This window comes from Gasterosteus aculeatus, chromosome 5 (genome assembly GCF_964276395.1).
Source record: "Gasterosteus aculeatus chromosome 5, fGasAcu3.hap1.1, whole genome shotgun sequence".
In the NCBI taxonomy this organism is placed as follows: domain Eukaryota; kingdom Metazoa; phylum Chordata; class Actinopteri; order Perciformes; family Gasterosteidae; genus Gasterosteus; species Gasterosteus aculeatus.
Window position 1 is genome coordinate 12,383,866 of NC_135692.1, and position 16,066 is coordinate 12,399,931.

The following is a 16,066-nucleotide window of genomic DNA, read 5'->3' on the forward strand; positions in this document are numbered from 1 at the left end:
AATATTATCTGCCTCTGCACAGAGCACACGAACTGAAGACGTGACCTTCTGTGGGCAGTTGTAACACACCTTCATATTAAAAAACGCACACAAACCCACCCAACAGCTACAAAACTGTCCAGACTTGATGCCATGCAGACTTTTCGTTTGCCACACAGATACTGCGGTCAAACCAGTGGGCATTAACGTATCTCACGAAAGCCATGTTTTATTAGAAAAAGGTGTCAACCAGATGGTCCACATGTGAATACACCAAATACAATTTTTGAAAATGGACCCAAAAGTTGATCAGAAATAACTTTATCAAAACATGTTTTGCCTCTTTCAGCCAAATACCAAACTATTTCTTTTCGCCGGAGACTAAATGTGGATCATCAGCATGTGTGAGCGTCACAGCCTCGGCAACACTGCCTCTGTGTGTACAACAACTTGCATTACATGTGCTGACCTATTTACTGTCCATAACATGCAAGTCACAATGTTGTACATTGAAAGAACTTTAACCGCTCGGTTACCATATTCAAGTTCAAAGAAACTGTTGTTTATTCCCGGCTCAACTGGCTTCATTCTGCATGTACAAGTCGTGAAATAAATTGTTGAAGATGCATGTGTACGAATTAGTCAAATTTACTTTTTTCATTTTCACAAGTGCAGCGTTCAAGTGCACGCACTGATGTAAAGGAGGAATACTTATACCACCATAGCTGCACACGGCGTCGCATTACCACGGTAAGTTGCGCCACGTCGTGGGCGTCTGTTTGACAAACCTATCACAAGGGCCGCAGCCGGTCATATGACTGTCATCTCTTCATGCCTGACCGATGCATTTGTGCAGGAATTCATTTTGGCGCACAGTCACACCGAAGGACCAGTGTTCTCAGGCAACTTGGTGAGTTGTTGTTGTTGTTTTTTGTTTTTTCTACTTTTCTCCATGAAACCAGTTTGCAGCTACGGGTGTCAGAGCTGAAGCCTCCCCCCCTGCACGTCACTTGTTTTTAGTCACGAGGAGGAATTTGTCGAGTTCACCAAGATCGATCAAATATGCATCCGTGCGATTGGGGTTTTTAGTTGGGAGTCGCAAAACATGATGGCGGGAGCGCGATTTATATAACGTGCCGTCAGAGACGCGGCAGAACTCTACGTGCCGGTCGAAGCGATTTCCATCGCAGAGGCGCTGCCGCTAACGCGCTTCGTCTGTATTCGCAGTATTACGGTAACGGCGCTCCGCCTCTATTTGCGGCATTACGGTAACGACGCTAATCCGACGCGGAAGCGCTGGTGTCGGCCGCAATCACGTTGTATCGGGAGGTAAACGCAGCTGTCGTTACTAGTCATGTCGTTTCGTAACATTTCTAAAGAGGCAATGGCCGGAACCGTCACTCTGGGGGTCGTTTTGCTGGTCGGGTATTTCTTTGGTAAGCGAGAAGAAGCAGTTTTCTACTTTAAAGCTAAGCAGTGTCGCCGCCGGTTTAGACCACTAGGGGGCAGTGGTGAAGTCTTCAATCGCTATTTATCTAGAGTGGAATAGGAAGCACACAGATTAGTAGTAAATTACCGGTAGTATTTGATGCGTTTTAATCATATGTTCTAATCTGACAGAAACAATTACTATTAAGTTAAAAAAAAGTGATTTAAAAATACTACTTCATACTTTGAACTTTTTATCTGCAGGTGTGGGTTATTAAGATGCCATGATCTTACTTAATGTTATCTTAAAATACCATATAGCGTTTCAATACATCAGTAAATACATTCATATTAATGTACTTGTTTAAAAAGTATGCAAGATCATGTCAATCCGGATGCATATTATGGTGTAATATATTGTACTGAAACAGCAGTGTGTGCAGCACTATTACCCAAGAAAAGGGTCAGAGAGCCTACAAATAAAACCCACAAACAGAGCCGCCCAGTTCAAAGTCCCCCTTCTACTATTCATTTTCCCCACCAGCCTGTATTGACCCTTGTAATGGCAAAAGGCAAAGAATGGAATATCCAGTAATGTACAAACAGAGGAAACACACAGTAGCATGCGTTAGTCTATAGACTAATTCAATGTATTTTGCCCAAGATGTCAGTATATTGTCTTAAAATTTCCAGTCTTCATTTTTTTATTTGGATATGTTGCTTCCAATCCAATAATAGCGTCCCCCCCGAGATCATTTAAGTTTAATCTTATTGTTAACTGCTGTACATTAAGACTGGACTTCAGTTCCCTAAAAGATGTATAAACTGGACGGTCAAATGGCATCATCGTGCACTTAAGATCCTTATAATTGTTTCATGGCTCACATTTTGTCCTCAGGGAAAAAGAAATCTTCGAGAATGAGCATCTCCAAAAGTCATTGCGGGGGAAAAGACGACCCGCTGATGCAATATGTCCTCAATAACTCCTTGAGGGAGCATCCGGTCCTGAAGAAACTCAGACTGGTAAGCGCTCCTTAAGTGTCCTGAATACAGATGTGCTCTGGCACAGTTCAGCGCTGAATGTAATCAGATGTAATCACGTTTCACAGAGCAACTCCAGAGATCTAATGCAACCGGTTGTTGTTTTTTCCGCTCGTTGCTTTCAGAGGACAATGGAACACTCCTGGAACATCATGATGGTCGCGTGTGAGCAGTCGCAGTTCATGGCCAATCTGGCTAAACTAATCAAAACCAAGAAAGCCTTAGAGATCGGTAAGGCCCTTCGGACCGAACGTCACATCTGGTCTGAAATCATTGACATTCATCCACTCGTGACCTGCACTACAAGTACTTGTGCGTGCACACAAGAAGCCGCGTTTCTGAGAGGAATCTTTTTGTGCTGCAGACCTCTCCCTGCACATATCCAACTTAAAAACTTGCTTTTCCCAACAAAAAGATCTAGCAAAGCCAATCGGGTTCCCCAAACCGTTGCCACCTCCACAGAGAACACGTTTCTGATGATATTTCAGGGGCGTTTGGCCTATACAACTACTTCCTCCTCCCTGCAGCGCTCTGCTGTCACGCAGCGCTCTCATTTCAGTGGCCTCTCATTGCAGGAGTGTACACGGGCTACAACACACTGAGCATCGCTCTGACTTTGCCCGACGACGGCATCCTGGTCGCGTGCGACGTCAGCGAGGACTACACCAACATCGGCAAACCCTTCTGGGCAGAGGTACGGTTCTCGTCCAACGTGCTCTGATGGAGGTCAGCCGGTATATGAGTAGGTGAAGACGTCAGTCTTTAGTGTGAAAAGACGACCACTTCCTATTGGTCACAGTAAAGACTTTCCAAGAATACGGCATTTTTTAAATAACTGCTCATTAGTGGCTGGTTTCTCTTTCATACGTCATTTAAGATGCTTAATACATTCCATGGGATTCATAAGCAATTGGAATTTTATAGACTGTGTACAATGTGTAAAGACAGTCACACACACAGCATTATATCAACATTAGACAAAATAGCAAAAATGTATGCATGCAACTCATAAAAGACATCATGATATGCTCCAACACATGACCTCTCATCCATCATGCGTTAAACTTTCACTTTTGAAAGTAGTTTCTTTCTGTTGACAGGCTGGAGTGGAGGACAAGATTGATCTACGCATACAGCCAGCACTGAAAACTCTAGGTGCAGTAATGCAATTCTTTTCAGAACTTCCTGTTCCAGAATTGACTCATGTACAGTTTTCTGATCCTAAAGTTACTGAAGTCCTTCAAAAAGGGGCTTGTGTTGACCTCAAATAACACATTATTCCGTCATGTTCATCTGGGATGACTGAAAGAGGGTTAAATATGAAGAAATCTAACTAGTTCCAGCTCAACTTTAAGTTCATCTTTCTTGAAAAGCCTTAACAAACCGCTTTGAGTTTCCTTTAATGAGCCCATTACTGCTTGGCAATTAACATCAGGCAAAAGGAAGTATACCAGCCAAAATACATGTTATATATATATATATATATATATATATATATATATATATATATATATATATATATATTTGACAACTAAAAGTGCAACGCACTGCAAATATGACAGCTGATCCATTTCCCCCCAATTAGCCACCACGTGGTACCACAATCAGGTCCAATTTAACCAGCTGTGTGTTAGCTACATTTATTAAGCTTAGCATAGCGACACAGCTGCATTGCTACCTGGAGCATAAACAAATAATAAAGACGGTCATAACGCTTCGTAAGTTTTGGTAACTTACCAGGATTTCAGGTCCGTCTGCAGCTCATATCTTTAGGGGAGGAGTTATTTCCGAACCGAGCCAAATCAGACTCGTTCCGCCAAACGGAATCAACGCGGGGCGACCGGGACAACGTGTTTAGTGACGTTGCGTAATCGGGATCACGTGACTTCGCGAACCAGTGTGCGGAATTAGCGATCCCACCTGCAGCAACACCCGTGGAGATGATAGCAAATCCAACAAAACTCATTATTTGGCGAAGATTTAATTTAATGTTTTGATTGGACATTATTGTGTAAAACTACACTTAAGGTGGGTTTGCTTTTTTACTCAGATTTACAAAATTAGCTAAAAAGAATAATCCTTCCTCCTTTTATGCACAAACCAGTTTTTATTTATTATTTAAGGTCCTCGTTTCACATTATTCAAAATATATGAAATGTGAGACAGATTTTCCGTACTAATGTTTATCCAGCAGTGGGAATACTGCTGACAGATAGTGTGTTATAATGTAGATTTTTAATATAGGTAGGTATAGATATAGATAGGTATATTTTTACCTCTGTTCCTTTAACTTTCAGATGATCTCCTGTCTGACGGCCAGGCTGAAACATTCGACTTTGTCTTCATCGATGCAGACAAAGTCAACTACGACAACTACTACGAGAAGTCTCTGCAGTTGTTGAGGAAAGGGGGAATCATCGCCGTGGACAACGTAAGGGCCGCCTCATGGATACATATTTACATTGAATATTTAAGCAAGCTACTCAGCCGAACTTTGTGTCTTTGGTCCTCCAGGTGCTGTGGGGGGGAAAGGTGTTGAATCCGGCCCCTGGGGATGAAGACACCGTGGCCATCGACAAGCTGAACAAGAAGCTGCACCGAGATGCTCGAGTGAGCCTGAGCATGCTCACCGTGGGAGACGGGCTCACGCTAGCCATCAAATTGTAGTGCAATGATTCATGGCTTTAAAAGGTCTACTGGGTTATGGTCTCTTTTTTAAGTTAGGGCAACTTTTATATAGGAAATGTGATAGCTAGCGGAAACATGCATTCAAAAGGTTTGAATGAAATAGTGAAAACATTTGATTAAAAAAGAAAACTGTCCCTGTATCGTTTTTGTGTTGATCATCATTCTACAAACGGCGCAACAATAATGTGAAATTACAGCAGAGGATTTTGGTTGATTTACAGACTTTATTGCAAAGGTTAGACACACGCCAACACACGGATCGCTTCCTGATTAGTGTGACAACCATCAGAAATGGGAAGAAAAGTGGATGTTCACTCTGATATTAATTCACTTTTTCAAGTCACACTGAAAATAATAATCCATTTGGCAATGTCTTGCAGCTTAGAAGAAGGTATTCAAGGTAGCGGAGGTCTCAAGGGAAGATGAGCCACTAAATCGGCCTCGAAAGTGATTAGCATAACTTGGAGTAAACCTTCCAACGGGTAGAACGTCACCTCTAGAATAAAAATATAATGTGCAAATAAAACAAAAGGAGAAAGATCTTAAATAGAGATAATCTACTGTGCAAATTAACAGCTCAGATTTACATTCTACGTTATCACACTGCAGCAAAGTAACAAAGGTTGTTTTTCAAAGCCATTCCATGTTGCTTTCACAAGAGGGTCGATCCTATCACAATTGAGGATGAGCTGGTAGAAGAAGTAACTGACAAATACACATGATTGCAACAGGACTAGTTACAAAGGGGGCTGGTGGTTCTTCTTTTTTTATTTTGGCTTCACCTCTTTCAAACATCTGTTGCGGAACTAGACGGGAACACGAAGGATCAGATTGAGCTGACGTTTCTCTTCTTCCTTTGAAGAGGCAGAGCAGACCCTCATGCCTCCAGCTCCAGGCCCAGACCAAGTTTGTGGCCTCCAGCATTGATGTTCTTCCCATCCACCAGCGCAGAAAGGATTAGTTTCATACCTGAAATACAAAAATGAAACATTTTTCTTCTATTAATTAAAAAAAATAAAATTGTGTTTTTTAATTGGATATTAGGGCAAGTGGTTCCTACCAGGCCGGAGGGTCTGAGTGTATCCGACTCCTACCAAGCTGGAATTATTCACCTTAGCCTGGAGAAAAAGCATTAAATCATTAAAACTTCAAAGACAACCAGATTGCTTTTGTTATCCTCCGAGCTGAGACCAAGCCACACATTTAGAGACCTAAATTAGACCAAAAGGGAAAAAGCATTAAATATATACAAATATATGACATTATATTTGCTTGTAATGGTTGACGCCCCATAAATACATACATACACAAATCATTCCTGATGTGGAACCTGTCATGTTCTCAAGCCATTACCTTGTACACATCAACATATACTGCACAATCATACGTTTAAATACTGGATGGACTTATGGAAATCTGGGTAAGCAAATTCCAAACGTTTCCTTTTTTTTTTTTTTTTATCCTATAGTTTTTAATAGAACTATGACCTTAAAAAAAATCCTTAAGGAGGATACATAGAGAGAAGAGTGAAAAAAAAAGACATTTACTGATATGGCAGCACTGGAGTCTAACTGGTATTTTGCAGCAATTCCAAAGCGAGTTCCGTTGCTGCCTGCAGTCCAGGCAAGATTCACCGCTGTCTCCAGTTGGTCGTTGACCTTCTGGTAAATAGATCCACCAAACTCCGAACCATCATTTCTGTGAGAGAAAAAAACAACAAAGAAGAGCACCGTTGAACGACAAACACCACAGGAAGAAACCAATTGCGTTACGCTGCAACTTGATGCCTGGAGCGTACATATTGGTGTGCAGCTGGAAGTCTCCCGTCTTGTAACCAACTGAAAAGTTGCTCTGAGTCATCCTCGATTTGGCCGAGTCGAAGGTCATCTGGTAGCCGGCCAGCCAGCCCTCGTAGCCGGCTACGGCCGCTCCGTGGATCGTAGGACCAGCGAAATCCAAATCCACATCAACACCTGCATTCAGGTATTCCCTCTTGTAAGCAGTCTTGACCTTGCCGCTCTTCTTGCTGTTAAAATTAAAGAAAGAAGAAAACGAAGGAAGGATGTACAATGACAGCACGTGGCGATTTCTCGATCAACACATAAAGCGCAACTCACCCTGTATTTGGTGAAAACGTGGTGTCGAAAGTGAGTTTCAGCCCTTTGGTGATCTGAAGAAAATCATTCCATCAGTCACAACTTAATTTAGGGCTGTTGCATTACGTGTGATTAGAAGGAACACGGTAGAGAATTTACCTGATCCTCAACACAGATTTCTGTTCCAAGTGTGTTTTCCGTGGTCCACTTCTCCGTGAATGTCAGCCCATACTCAGCCCACTTGTACTTGGTCTCCAGGGTTCCGTTGACCTTGCTGGTGTCGACGTTGGACGAGCCGGACGTTTTAAACTCCTAAAAGGTCAAACAAGTATAGAAAAAGTAGAGTAAAAAAGTAGAGTAGTAGGAAAGTAGTAAGAGTAGTTCCTCCACAACATGTGAGGGACTTGACACGGTGGGTCACTTAATCAGAACAAATAATATTCAGAGAATTTTTTTTCTGAAGGTCGCAGCTTTTCTTTTAAATGAATTATAGGCCTTGGTTTCATTCTCCTAGAACTAATATTATTTTGTATAAAGAGTGATTGTTTGTTTGATGTGTGTGTGTTAAAATACCTTTATATATTTTTGAAATTAATAGAACGTACATTGATGATTTGTTTTTCCTAAAGAGGTAGGAGTACTATGAGCAGGTATTATGATACATAGCCCATGTTTCCAAATCCCCATAAAATGGTTTTGCTATTGCAATTTGTTAATACTATGTGCCAATTTGTAATAATATATCTGTTATAACCTAAAATCATCTGACAATACCTTCAGTGCACTACAATGTAATAATGCAACTATACTCACCACTCCACTTGAAGACTTTGTCTTCACATCAAGCTTAACCAGCCCAAAACCTGCAAAGAATACGAAAGAGAGGAACTACTTAATGGCCTTTGAAATGCATTTCAAACAGCTGGCCTATCCTATTAGGGTCAATAAATACACACTGATTAAACTGGCTTTTATCTTGCTTCAAGTTACCATATCCCTTATTGAATATGTCCTTTGCTGATTTTCCAAGGTCCGCATAGGTTGGAGGAATCGCCATTTTCCCCTGTAAAAAAAAACAGGAAAGTTCAGAGTTTAAATGATGAGAAACTAAAACATGTGTTACAGAAAAGTCAGAAAATAATCATGACAATTGAAAAAAAAGACATGGGCGTCTTCTCCCCATCTTCTCTGGGAATGTGTACTATATATATTTATATATATATATATATATATAATATAAAAAAGTAGGTCATGGTATTTAGAGGGCCGATTTTTAGTTTACCTAAATGGACTGCTTTTGTGCGAATTTCCCTTGAAAAAATTGTCAACCGAACTTTGACCTCCATATTGGGAAATAACAGCAAAAAGTTAAACAGAATTGCCAAAAAAAGAAAACTTGAAATCATTTAAGTTCTAAAAGGAATAGGTTACTATTTTTTACTTTACCTGCTTCAATATCTGTCAAACACCCAATATCAGCTGTTCTATTACAGTCGTAACCTCACATGTCACACCTGCTACTGTTTGTATTGTGAAACACTGACACTTGAACTCATGCGATCCGCACACTGTTGTCACCTCTCCGTCAAGGTTAGACAGCGAGGACGGTCTTCTCTCAGGAACCACAAACACAAGGGAGGACTAAGGGTGCGACAGCACACCTGGCATGAACATTGCTCAATAGCTCTTTCGCTGGAACGTTACAATTAAGTTACGTATCGGCACGATCATTATTAAAGCAGCCGGGTGTAGAATTTAGCATGTTACGGGATTTGCTGCGAGTTAGCTTAGATACACACACCGCTGGACAGTTTACTGATTCATTATTGGCTAAGTGGTAAATTATACGACTCTTTACAGCGTTTGCCGGTGACTGTTTAAGTATTTTACTGGGGTTTGAACACACGAGGGTGGTAGGGTGTGTGGGGGGGGGGGGGGGGGCATTTCTTGCTAGCAAATGGGACGTTCGATAACCTTCTTCGACATTTAAACAAAGTACTTGAACGGGATCAGTGATTACGTGGCCGAGTACTTACAGAATATTACCGGTGTCGAGTATGTTGCTGTCACGTTGCGAAAGTGGAAAAGCGCCTGAAATAGCGACAGAACCCGGCGTAGGACGATGTGGAGGAGACGCCGCAACAAACACCTTCCTGACCTCGTCGCTGAAGGACCCAAAATATAGTCGTTTATCTCGAGCCTGTCGGAAATAGGAAAGACGTGCGGATTTTGTTTGGAAGTCGGTCAGTTCATTGAGTTATTTCTAGTGGGGTTTGACGGAGGTAAAATAAAAAGAGTTGGCAGTTTTTCGTGCCAAATAGGAGCAGCCAGCACACCGGCAGGTGGTAGACACCTATGTAACCATGGCAACCCATATGCTAATCTCACGACATATGTCGTATATATCTATATGTCGAGCTGTTATACTCTTTGGCATTTTCCCATTACCTTCCCAAATGCCAAAAATAGAATTAATATATAACACACAGCTGTGTAACACTTTACTTTACAGCTCTCTTTTTTATATTATCTATGTCATAATTCATTAAGTTTATTTGACAAGGACTACGCAATAATACTAAACATATATTCCAATACTTAAAATGTGATGCAATCTACATAGTTATAGATTTTTTTCCATCAAAGTTCCCTGGCAGATGAACAATAATACGCTCTGTCAAGAGACTTTGCATAGAAATATTACAAAAAATCTGTCTATAAATAGTCATAAGATGCTGTTACAATTCTTTATTTTTTCATAATTAATTGCAGTTCATAATAGTATTAGCCAGTTACTGTGAAACTTACCCAAAGGTTAGGCGTGGTGTCATTCCACAGATCTTATGTAGCGATCTTAAATTATGGGGGCCTGCAACAGTACAAATAACAAAGAAAAAACGAATCCTAGTCCAGGACCGTGTTTGTAAAACATAAGTATTGGTTGCTCAGTGTTTGTCCTTATATAATGAACATATATTGTAACAATAATTTTTTGTATACAAAAAGAATGTAAGAAAGTGATTTGATTTGATTTCAGCTCTTTAATGATTAAAAGACTGAACAACACATGAAGCGATTAATGCGGCTTTGCGCGAGCACATAATCATTCCTCAATAAAATAATTAGTTGTAGAGCGTCAACTCCATGTAGAATAATCTCTCTAACACACTGTAATAATAATAGCAGCTATCTTACTACAGTGGTAGGTTTCACACAATGAAATGTAGAGGCCACTCTGAAATCAACATTACACTTAAAAAGCACATTGTGTTTCAAATAAATACATAGTCATGAGCAACTGTAAACATATTTCTTCATGTGCATGTCGCTGGAACATCGTATATTAAATATAAAAATACCTATTGACTGTTACAAAATGAAATAAATTAATATAAACAAATACATACAAATTTAGAATCCTTTTAAAGAACTATTTCTACCAGTAAATTTCAAAGGATTATTATCATTTATACTTTAAGCTGTGTTTTCTTTCTTCTTTTTTTTTTTTTAAACACCATACGTCAATCAAACAGTGAATATGAAATATTTGGGACATTTCTACACAGAGAAACATAACACTCAAGGTAATTGGCAATTGGAATTATACTTAAGACAAGTGGAAATCAATCTTTGATTCTATGTTTTGGCTGATAAGGACATTATTATTATTACTACAGCAATCAATAACTGTCAATATCAAGTAATATTATTCCTATTTCAAGGAATGAAAAAGACTTGGGACGGCAGAGAAGTAGCGTCTGTTACTCAGAATTATGAACATTTAGCAAAACAGAAAACAGCGTAACGTGGATCTTTACATATTGCTCTAACAGTGGTCAGTAGATGTATATTTTGACAACGGTGGTCCTTAGAGTCATGTTTCGATAACAGTGGTCCTTAGAGTTTACAAAAGATCTGAACAATCCAGACCTAAACCTGGAAACGAGCGGGTATTTTAACTGCACAGAAGACGGCGTATTGCTGTCGAGGATTAGGGAACCTGCTGCCTGAGAATGTTTTTATGTGGCTTCCTGTGATCGTGTGCTCTCCAACTACTCAAAACGGGCTTACGAGTAAGTCTTAAGGATCGGAGCTACTAAAAGGAAAGCAGCTCTGCTACATAAAATGATATCCCTTTAGACGCAGGCGACACATTTCCACTGTGATAACTTTTCAAAATGTGTGTGTGGGGGGGGGGGGGGGGGGGGGGGGGCTCTGAGAATCTCTGCATGGTTTTTGAGGATTTTGTTAAATTGGTCTAAAAGCGCGGCCGGCGGGGAGGAGGAGCAGGTTTGAAGACAAATCACAGACTATAAGAAGGTATGGCTCTGTGTATCCTATCACGCCTCGGTGCTAACAGGATCTCAGCGGCGGTCCTTCGTCGAGGACGACGTCACACGGCGCCTCCGTTGGCAGCTGGACAAAGCGCAGTACGCCCGGCGCGGGCTGAGGAGCGTCTGACAGCACGCCGCCCGTCATCCGATAAGCCTCCTTATCACAGCCGGCCTGGAGAAAGGCCAACAGTACTCGTTGGGTACGGGGACGTTAACGTTGCACTCGAAGAAGGAGAACATGGGGAACCAGATGCGAGCACGTCGACTCTGCTGGTAGGCCCGCGTGTTGGCCAGCGTGTGGTAGTAGAGGAAGAGTCTGGTAGTGATGTAGAACGCGATGAACACGTCAATGGAGTAGTGTTCGTGGGCGGCCAAGATGAAGAAGATGCCGAAGAGGTTCAGGACCCAGGACAGCGTGTGGATGAAGTTCCAGCTGCGCGGGGTGTCTGTTTGTGAAAGTTGGAAGAAAGAACCGTCAAAGAAATTAGCTTTGTCGTTGTGGAGAGTTTGAAAGCTTTCCAGAAGTCAGCCCCATCCTGAGATCCAGACTACTTCTGTCCAGGGGAGACGGGGGAAGGCGAGATGTTATTGTCAGTTGTAATACAGCTGAAGGACTCTGGGTGGCAACAAAGAGACAATGGTCCCAGATTACAGTGTTTCTTCTTGTGTCATCCTCGTGATTTAGTACTTTAACCATCTGATGTCAAGGCTGTTAATAACGGATCATAAATTACTAGGATTGTCATGAATGAATGTGGACGAAATCAAGTAACTATGGCGGCAAAAGGGATTTGTACGCAAGTCACGCTTGAATTTTAAAGTCTATAGATTTTAGTTTTTCAAAAAGGTGTTAACTTTACAATACAGTTGACCTTCAACCACAATGCGGAAGACGAGATATCAGAGGCCTATTTCGGTTTGGGTTTTAAACAAAACAATCCCCAGCAGACAAGCACCTACTAAAAAGCACTTGGTCTTTTACCAACACGTTCACTCTTGATGTTAAAATGTTCAGTATACATTTGATTTGTCCTTTTCCCCACTGAATAGAACACAACATGATCAAATAAAAGCTACTCACACTCGGTGACAAAGAAGTTGAGCAAGGTAATGACCACGGTGTGGCCACTGAACATGTAGTCTCCACAGGTATGCACTCCCGTCAGGGTCATCCCGAAGCCGGTCCAGATGGCCACAGCGCGCTGCAGCTTGGCCCACATGTCCCCATACATCTAGACAAAGACAGGAAGGGAAACGGTCAAGGGCCGCAGTCTTTTTTACAGAGCTGCAGAATCGTAGAAAAAGTCACCAGGCGTTACCTTTCCTGAGCACTGCAGGTGCTGTCCTGGCACGGACAGCGAGGTTACAAACATGGTGATGCAGCGCAGCATGAACACCGTCCCCATGAGGCTGCACATGCGCCGCAAGAGGATCGACCTGCAAGTCGGGACCAACGGTTAACTTCCGAGGCAGCCGCTTAATTGACACGGACACCGATTTTCTTGGTAGATTGCGACACGCTGGTACCAATGTTCCCAATAATAGTTTGTCTTTTATTATGAAATTAAAAGACAATTGTATTTCATAATAAAACCCTGACAATAGGGCCGTTTACATTTGATCCTATATTGCATTAAGTTACAGGAGCTTCTCTCAGCTCCAGGTTACTGAAATTATAAAATCCAAATGAAAATGAATTGCAGTGTATCCCACTTTTACAAGCTTTGTGTTCACACCGGTGACATAACGTGTTTTTGCGACGGGCGGCGGGTGTTTCAGTCTGTGCTGCTGCTGTGAGCACAACGTTGACCCTTCATCCGGCACAATGAATCAGATATATCAAACTGTTCGCCGGTCATGGCCGATCGATCAGTGCCTCTTTAAACGATGTGAGCGCTGTCAGGTCCTTCACCTGTGCTTATGGAGCAGCAGAACCAACAACCAGATGTTACAGAGGATCACGCCGCATGCTTCAGCCATGGCGAAGGCCCACGGTATTCTGGGCACACTGTGGGAAGGAGACAAAAGGAGCGATTAGTACTGAAATGACGAGTCCACAGCAAATTCAAAACTACTCCGCTGATCTTTCTTGAATGAGAGGATTTGCAGCCGTTATCAGTTTTATTTCATAGTGCGTTGAACATATTTAGGGGGTGGACCGTTAAAAGAAGCAACGTTAAGAGATTAACCAGTAATGACATCATTGATTAAATCATGAATTAAACATTAGACTCAGCCCTAAAAATAACCCTGTCACGTCTTTTGGTTTAGTTATATTTCACACACGTTCTCATTGTGATGTTCAAAGATTAATGAGGAATTCTAAATAAGAGCATTTGGGGTTGACTGTAACATGTTTTAATCGTTCCTAACACATGTCACACAAATTAAGTCACTTCGATTAAAACCACGAACCAAAGCTAGCCCTTTAGGAATAAGTGAGGATAATAATAGAAACGTGCTACAAGGAAGTAGGGCGGTTATAATATTCACCATCTGGACAGTTGTATAGGTGAGTGTATTTTTCCCCACTCACTCTTTGGCATTTCACAGTTGACATATGCACTTTTTTGTGGCTCTTCCGTGCACCAGTTCGGAGAAATAACACACCCACCTGTCTAGGAAAATATCCGGCAGTGGAGGATACGTGCGCATGTCAGGCACCCTCTCGTGCACTATGACCATGACGAAGGACGTGAACCCAAAGACAAAAACCACATAGATGGAGCTCAGCACTGTCTTCCAGTACTCTGGATCCAGGCGCCTCGTCTGCTGCTTGTACTTCCCGTTGGTGTACTGGTGATACTCCTCCCCAACCGGCGCCGTGTCAGTGCTGTCACAGTCTCGGCCCGGGTCACCGTTACACATCCAGTCCAGACTGCCCCCGGCGCCGTTAGGAGACTGCCCGTCGAAGGGGAGACCCAGCTCCTCCAGCACGTCGATGTTCTGCTTCTGCAGCTTGCGGATCGACACCATCAGCCGCTTGATGTCCCCGAGCACCTTGAGCTCCAGCGGCGGCGAGCGGAGGTCATACTCGCTGAGGGCGAGCAGGCTGGTGCCGTCCAGCCGGTGCTTGTTGCACAGCAGGTCCACGTAGTCACAGAAGCCCTCTTCCCTCAGCCACTTGGCGACGTGTTTGGGCGTCCAGCGACGGACACTCGGGTGGCTCATTTCCTCCTCGCTCTGAAGGCCGGAGAAAAAGAACACTCAAATCAAAACAAGACAGAACAGCTGAGCTGCCATGTCAGTTCCTCTTGGCTTCCTTGCCAACAAAGAAGTCTCAAGGAGTAAGCGTTACCAGCTCTTATTCCCACTGAATCAGCAATACTAATTGCAGACAAACCGATCAACGCTGCCAGTGGACAGAAAATAGCTTCAGTTACATGAGGATATTGGAGTCCTCCCCTGAGCTACAGCAGCAAGCCGGGATCTCACAACTTGAGCTAATATGTGACGCAAAAGCTGGCGAGGATTTGATTAGATAAATGTGCGCTGACTCCAAACATGTTACTTTGATTAAGTAGCAGACACATTGCCTCCCCCTGGACAAACAGGGGCTTTAATACTTTGAGAATAGTTGTAAATGGATAATGACTAATCTTAATGCGAGACGATCTATCCTACACACTAATCCGAAGGATCCTCGTTTAAACGTCAGTGTAAGTCTGGTCCCACGGTGACCAACACATTCATTGTATAACGACATAATGGTACTTTCTTTATGGTTTATTGTGCAGTGATAATTTAGTATGGTTACTTTATCTAGTAAAAGAACCAAAAAAAAAAACACCTGCAATGTCCCACACTGTCTTTCAATGAGGTGCGGCCAGCAGCTAATTTGACCAACTTTTACTCAATATTCTGTCACGGGAAGATAACTAATCCACCTGGTGAATGTAACCACAATCGTGCCCGATTCGGGTTAAACAAAGAAACCAAGCGAACGTGTATTTTCACGTATCCCTGCAACTCCTCACCAAGCAGGCTAATTCAGCTCTAACGTTAGCCGACGTTACGCTAGCATGCTATGAGCTAGCTAGCTCGATCAATACGTGTGCCCTTTAACGCTCACTCACCCGGACTGAGGCGTCACAGAAGACGGCGCCGAAACGTAATTATTCGGCTAGCTCGCTAAACGGCATCTTACAAGCGTGTGGGTAACTCGTTTCAGCGGTGGCTTGTTGAAAATCATTTCGCCCCCCTTGTTTCGCGGTGGTTAGCATAGCGTTGACAACACCGGGCCGTAATGCACAGAGAAGCAGCGCACGTAAAAAAAATCCGCTGCACGGGGGCCCGGCGCCAGCTTTGCGGCAGCGACACCTCCTGGTGAGAAGACGATACTGCCGAGTCTTTCATTCTGCAGAATTGTCATTGTTACGAATACAAGTAAAACTTTTGTGAAATGAACTTCCTCCAGGTAGCATTACATGCATATATTAAAGGTATATAGAGGTGTGAGGTTGAGCAACAATTCGATATTAGGTCACTGATTTAATTATA

At 42.4% G+C, this 16,066-nt stretch overlaps 3 protein-coding genes and 1 long non-coding RNA gene across 7 annotated transcripts in view; 1 reads left to right on the forward strand and 3 right to left on the reverse strand.

Moving 5' to 3' along the window:
- LOC144408013 (uncharacterized) overlaps positions 1 to 4,366 on the reverse strand; it is a 116,261-nt gene extending 111,895 nt beyond the window's left edge. The window contains exon 1 of one of the 2 annotated variants that reach the window (XR_013467754.1): positions 4,186 to 4,366. This is a non-coding gene — a long non-coding RNA (uncharacterized LOC144408013). The remainder of the gene's footprint in view (positions 1 to 4,185) is intronic. The other variant, XR_013467755.1, reaches the window with a different exon arrangement.
- LOC120819422 (catechol O-methyltransferase domain-containing protein 1) lies at positions 471 to 5,276 on the forward strand. Of its 3 annotated transcripts, XM_078103434.1 has the most exons (8): positions 471 to 729; positions 836 to 889; positions 2,306 to 2,430; positions 2,574 to 2,679; positions 3,024 to 3,142; positions 3,549 to 3,603; positions 4,746 to 4,879; positions 4,963 to 5,276. In XM_078103434.1, the coding sequence occupies exons 3-8, from the start codon at positions 2,326 to 2,328 to the stop codon at positions 5,113 to 5,115; spliced, it is 672 nt and encodes a 223-aa protein (XP_077959560.1). In that variant the 5' UTR covers positions 471 to 729; positions 836 to 889; positions 2,306 to 2,325; the 3' UTR covers positions 5,116 to 5,276. The 3 variants fall into 3 exon arrangements, with proteins under 3 accessions (XP_077959560.1, XP_040032754.2, XP_040032753.2); XM_040176820.2 differs by lacking the exon at positions 471 to 729 and having other exon boundaries at positions 747 to 889; XM_040176819.2 differs by lacking the exons at positions 471 to 729; positions 836 to 889 and adding an exon at positions 915 to 1,415.
- A 64-nt stretch (positions 5,277 to 5,340) lies between these two features.
- Positions 5,341 to 9,607, reverse strand: LOC120819421 (non-selective voltage-gated ion channel VDAC2). Its single transcript, XM_040176818.2, has 9 exons — positions 9,269 to 9,607; positions 8,223 to 8,295; positions 8,046 to 8,095; positions 7,392 to 7,544; positions 7,254 to 7,306; positions 6,935 to 7,162; positions 6,684 to 6,834; positions 6,197 to 6,254; positions 5,341 to 6,105 (listed from the first exon to the last, which is right to left on the reverse strand). The coding sequence occupies exons 2-9, from the start codon at positions 8,287 to 8,289 to the stop codon at positions 6,014 to 6,016; spliced, it is 852 nt and encodes a 283-aa protein (XP_040032752.1). The 5' UTR covers positions 8,290 to 8,295; positions 9,269 to 9,607; the 3' UTR covers positions 5,341 to 6,013.
- A 646-nt stretch (positions 9,608 to 10,253) lies between these two features.
- samd8b (sterile alpha motif domain containing 8b) lies at positions 10,254 to 15,901 on the reverse strand. Its single transcript, XM_040176942.2, has 6 exons — positions 15,643 to 15,901; positions 14,181 to 14,749; positions 13,479 to 13,574; positions 12,886 to 13,003; positions 12,648 to 12,798; positions 10,254 to 12,012 (listed from the first exon to the last, which is right to left on the reverse strand). Exons 2-6 carry the CDS (start codon positions 14,735 to 14,737, stop codon positions 11,708 to 11,710), a joined length of 1,227 nt encoding a protein of 408 aa, XP_040032876.2. The 5' UTR covers positions 14,738 to 14,749; positions 15,643 to 15,901; the 3' UTR covers positions 10,254 to 11,707.
- Between the last annotated feature and the right edge of the window lie 165 nt (positions 15,902 to 16,066).

Coding starts and splice junctions, on each gene's coding strand:
- LOC120819422 (XM_040176819.2), top strand. CDS start 1,334: ATGTCGTTTCGTAACATTTCTAAAGAGGCAATGGCCGGAACCGTCACT. Junction 2,680..3,023: donor CAAGAAAGCCTTAGAGATCG/GTAAGGCCCTTC, acceptor CTCTCATTGCAG/GAGTGTACACGGGCTACAAC. Junction 3,143..3,548: donor GCAAACCCTTCTGGGCAGAG/GTACGGTTCTCG, acceptor TTCTGTTGACAG/GCTGGAGTGGAGGACAAGAT.
- LOC120819421 (XM_040176818.2), bottom strand. CDS start 8,289: ATGGCGATTCCTCCAACCTATGCGGACCTTGGAAAATCAGCAAAGGAC. Junction 7,545..8,045: donor CAAAGTCTTCAAGTGGAGTG/GTGAGTATAGTT, acceptor TTGACCTTTTAG/GAGTTTAAAACGTCCGGCTC. Junction 7,307..7,391: donor AAATCTGTGTTGAGGATCAG/GTAAATTCTCTA, acceptor GATTTTCTTCAG/ATCACCAAAGGGCTGAAACT.
- samd8b (XM_040176942.2), bottom strand. CDS start 14,737: ATGAGCCACCCGAGTGTCCGTCGCTGGACGCCCAAACACGTCGCCAAG. Junction 13,004..13,478: donor CTGCTGCTCCATAAGCACAG/GTGAAGGACCTG, acceptor CCCGACTTGCAG/GTCGATCCTCTTGCGGCGCA. Junction 12,013..12,647: donor CAACTTCTTTGTCACCGAGT/GTGAGTAGCTTT, acceptor TTTCACAAACAG/ACACCCCGCGCAGCTGGAAC.